General features: G+C 43.7%; 1 protein-coding gene across 1 annotated transcript; it reads right to left on the reverse strand.

Moving 5' to 3' along the window:
- Window positions 1–206: 206 nt before the first annotated feature.
- Window positions 207–1,865, reverse strand: LOC111025968 (NAC domain-containing protein 12). The gene is made up of 3 exons (XM_022303911.2): window positions 1,427–1,865; window positions 1,063–1,343; window positions 207–982 (listed from the first exon to the last, which is right to left on the reverse strand). The coding sequence occupies exons 1-3, from the start codon at window positions 1,611–1,613 to the stop codon at window positions 356–358; spliced, it is 1,095 nt and encodes a 364-aa protein (XP_022159603.1). The 5' UTR covers window positions 1,614–1,865; the 3' UTR covers window positions 207–355.
- Between the last annotated feature and the right edge of the window lie 326 nt (window positions 1,866–2,191).

Genomic DNA, 2,191 nt, shown 5'->3' on the forward strand with positions numbered 1-2,191 from the left:
AATCGGCTTTGGAGCATTAGCTTTCCCACATCATTTCCCCCATTGACTCAACTCGACAGCTACCAGACTCCATTTCATTCCTTTTTTTTTCCTTTTCAAATAATTTATCGATCCCAATAATTTGTCAATCTCCATTGAGCCTCATGAACGTCTTCGAGACGTCTGTAATATAGAATATTTAAGATTTTGTAGTTTTTTTGTGCAGATGAAAAAGGGAGGCCGTGGCGGGGTGTATTAAAATCTATTAAAACTTATTACACATATATATATAGAACAATACATTATAATGTATACTAAGCCAAAAGAAGTATGAAAATGGGATAGTAGAAGATGAAGAGATTGAGATTGGTTTTGGTTAAACCGACAAGTGGGATAGTGGGTCTAATGATGAGGGAGAGGATGATTTAGTGAAGCCCCAAATATCGGTGTCGTGGCCGAATCCCAACCCTCTGCTTGATCGGAAATGAGAGAGTTGCAGATGATCGTGATCATGATCCTCTTCTTGATCTTCTCCCATGTTGGGGCGCTCCAATTCGTGGCAGTTCAGCTGGGAGGCGACAAGTCGGTCCAATGCCACCCAGTTGTCCAGCTTCACGACATGTCGTCCTGGGGATGGGGATGGCTCACTTAACTCCGAGAGCGAGAGCATGGCCTCGTGGTTGAACGACGCCGTTTCCTGGTGGACTGGCAGCGTTGTGGGGCTGTCCAGCCTTGGCAGGTGCATGAACGATTTTGAATTGGTGTTATTCATGTTCATGTTGTTGATCTTAAACGACTCCGTTTCGAGCTTGCATGTTCTCCCCATGTATTGGAGTATTTGGTCAAGAACCACGTCGTTGCCTGAGCTCAGCAATTGAGCCTCCGAATCTATGGAGCTTGGGGACGTCTTCGGGCTGTCCACGCTCTTCTGGTAATTCTTCTTCTTGAACACGCGGCATACCACCCACCCGTCCTCCGCCACCTCTCCCATCGAGTTGCATACCTGTAACCCATCAACTTAAACTTTTTAATTTTATTCATGACGAAGAGCGTGATGTTTTGTGTTTGAATTTAGAGAGTTACATTGTTGTCGCGGTCGCAGTCGCGGTCGCTGTCGTTGAGACGATACTCGTGCATGATCCAATCGGACTTTTGGCCATGGGGGGCTCGTCCTTTATAAAAGACTAGAGTTTTTCTCAGCCCAATTCTTCTGGATCCGGTGTAAATGATCTTATCTCGGCCGGTGGCCTTCCAGAACCCGGCCGCCGTGGCGCGATTCGTCCGGGTTCCCGTCGGATACTTCTTGTCCTTGTGGCTGAAGAAGTACCAATCGTTCTGTGGGGTGGATCCAATCTTGCACTTCTCTGCACAACACAAAATTAAAGAAAAACATAAATTAACAAAAACCCATAAATGAGAATCAGAAAAAAAAATTAAAATCACAAACCTTGAATATCCCAAGGCTCAAGCTTGTTGAGATCAACATCACGAATGACATCAAGATCAATCTTTTGGAACCCAACTTTCTTCCTGAGGTAATAATGCAGAAGCTCCTCTTCAGTGGGGTGGAATCTGAAGCCAGGAGGAACCCTAGACTGCCCATTCACGGAGAGAGTCATATCTTGTTCCGCCATGGAAACAAAATTATCTCAATATATCTCGAGGAAGAAGAAACTAGAAACTGAAAGTAGCCAGTTCCAAGTTTCAGTCAGCAAAATAGAGAGAGAGAGAGAGAGAGAGAGAGAGAGAGAGAGAGAGAGAGAGAGGGGTTTGAAGAGCAAAGTTGTGCGTAAAGTGTAATGAAGTAATGATAATTTATAATGGGAGGGAGAGAGAGATTATTATTGGGTTTTGGGGTAAGGCCCTGAAATTGATGAAAAGGGGTTTTAGGTTTGTAGGTATGAGAGATGGATAGATCGATAAATAGGGCATTGGTGGTACTTGGGGTATGGAACCTATTAGCTTCAACAACAGCCAACCACCTAAAATTATACACAAAACCCATATATTTGGTAACTTCAATTTTTTACCAAAAAAATACAGAAGAAGAAGAAGATTAGGGTTTTAATTTTGTGGGGCCTCAAGAACACTAGAATAGAATAGAAGAGGAGAGAGAGAAAAGAAAAAGGTGAGTTGAAATTGGATTGAAGGTTAGAAGAAAGGCAACAAGACATAGTGCAGGCGGGGGGAATGCCCCAATCCAAACCATGAC

Source organism: Momordica charantia, assembly GCF_013281855.1.
Source record: "Momordica charantia cultivar OHB3-1 chromosome 6 unlocalized genomic scaffold, Mcharantia_2.0 BLBB01000006.1, whole genome shotgun sequence".
In the NCBI taxonomy this organism is placed as follows: domain Eukaryota; kingdom Viridiplantae; phylum Streptophyta; class Magnoliopsida; order Cucurbitales; family Cucurbitaceae; genus Momordica; species Momordica charantia.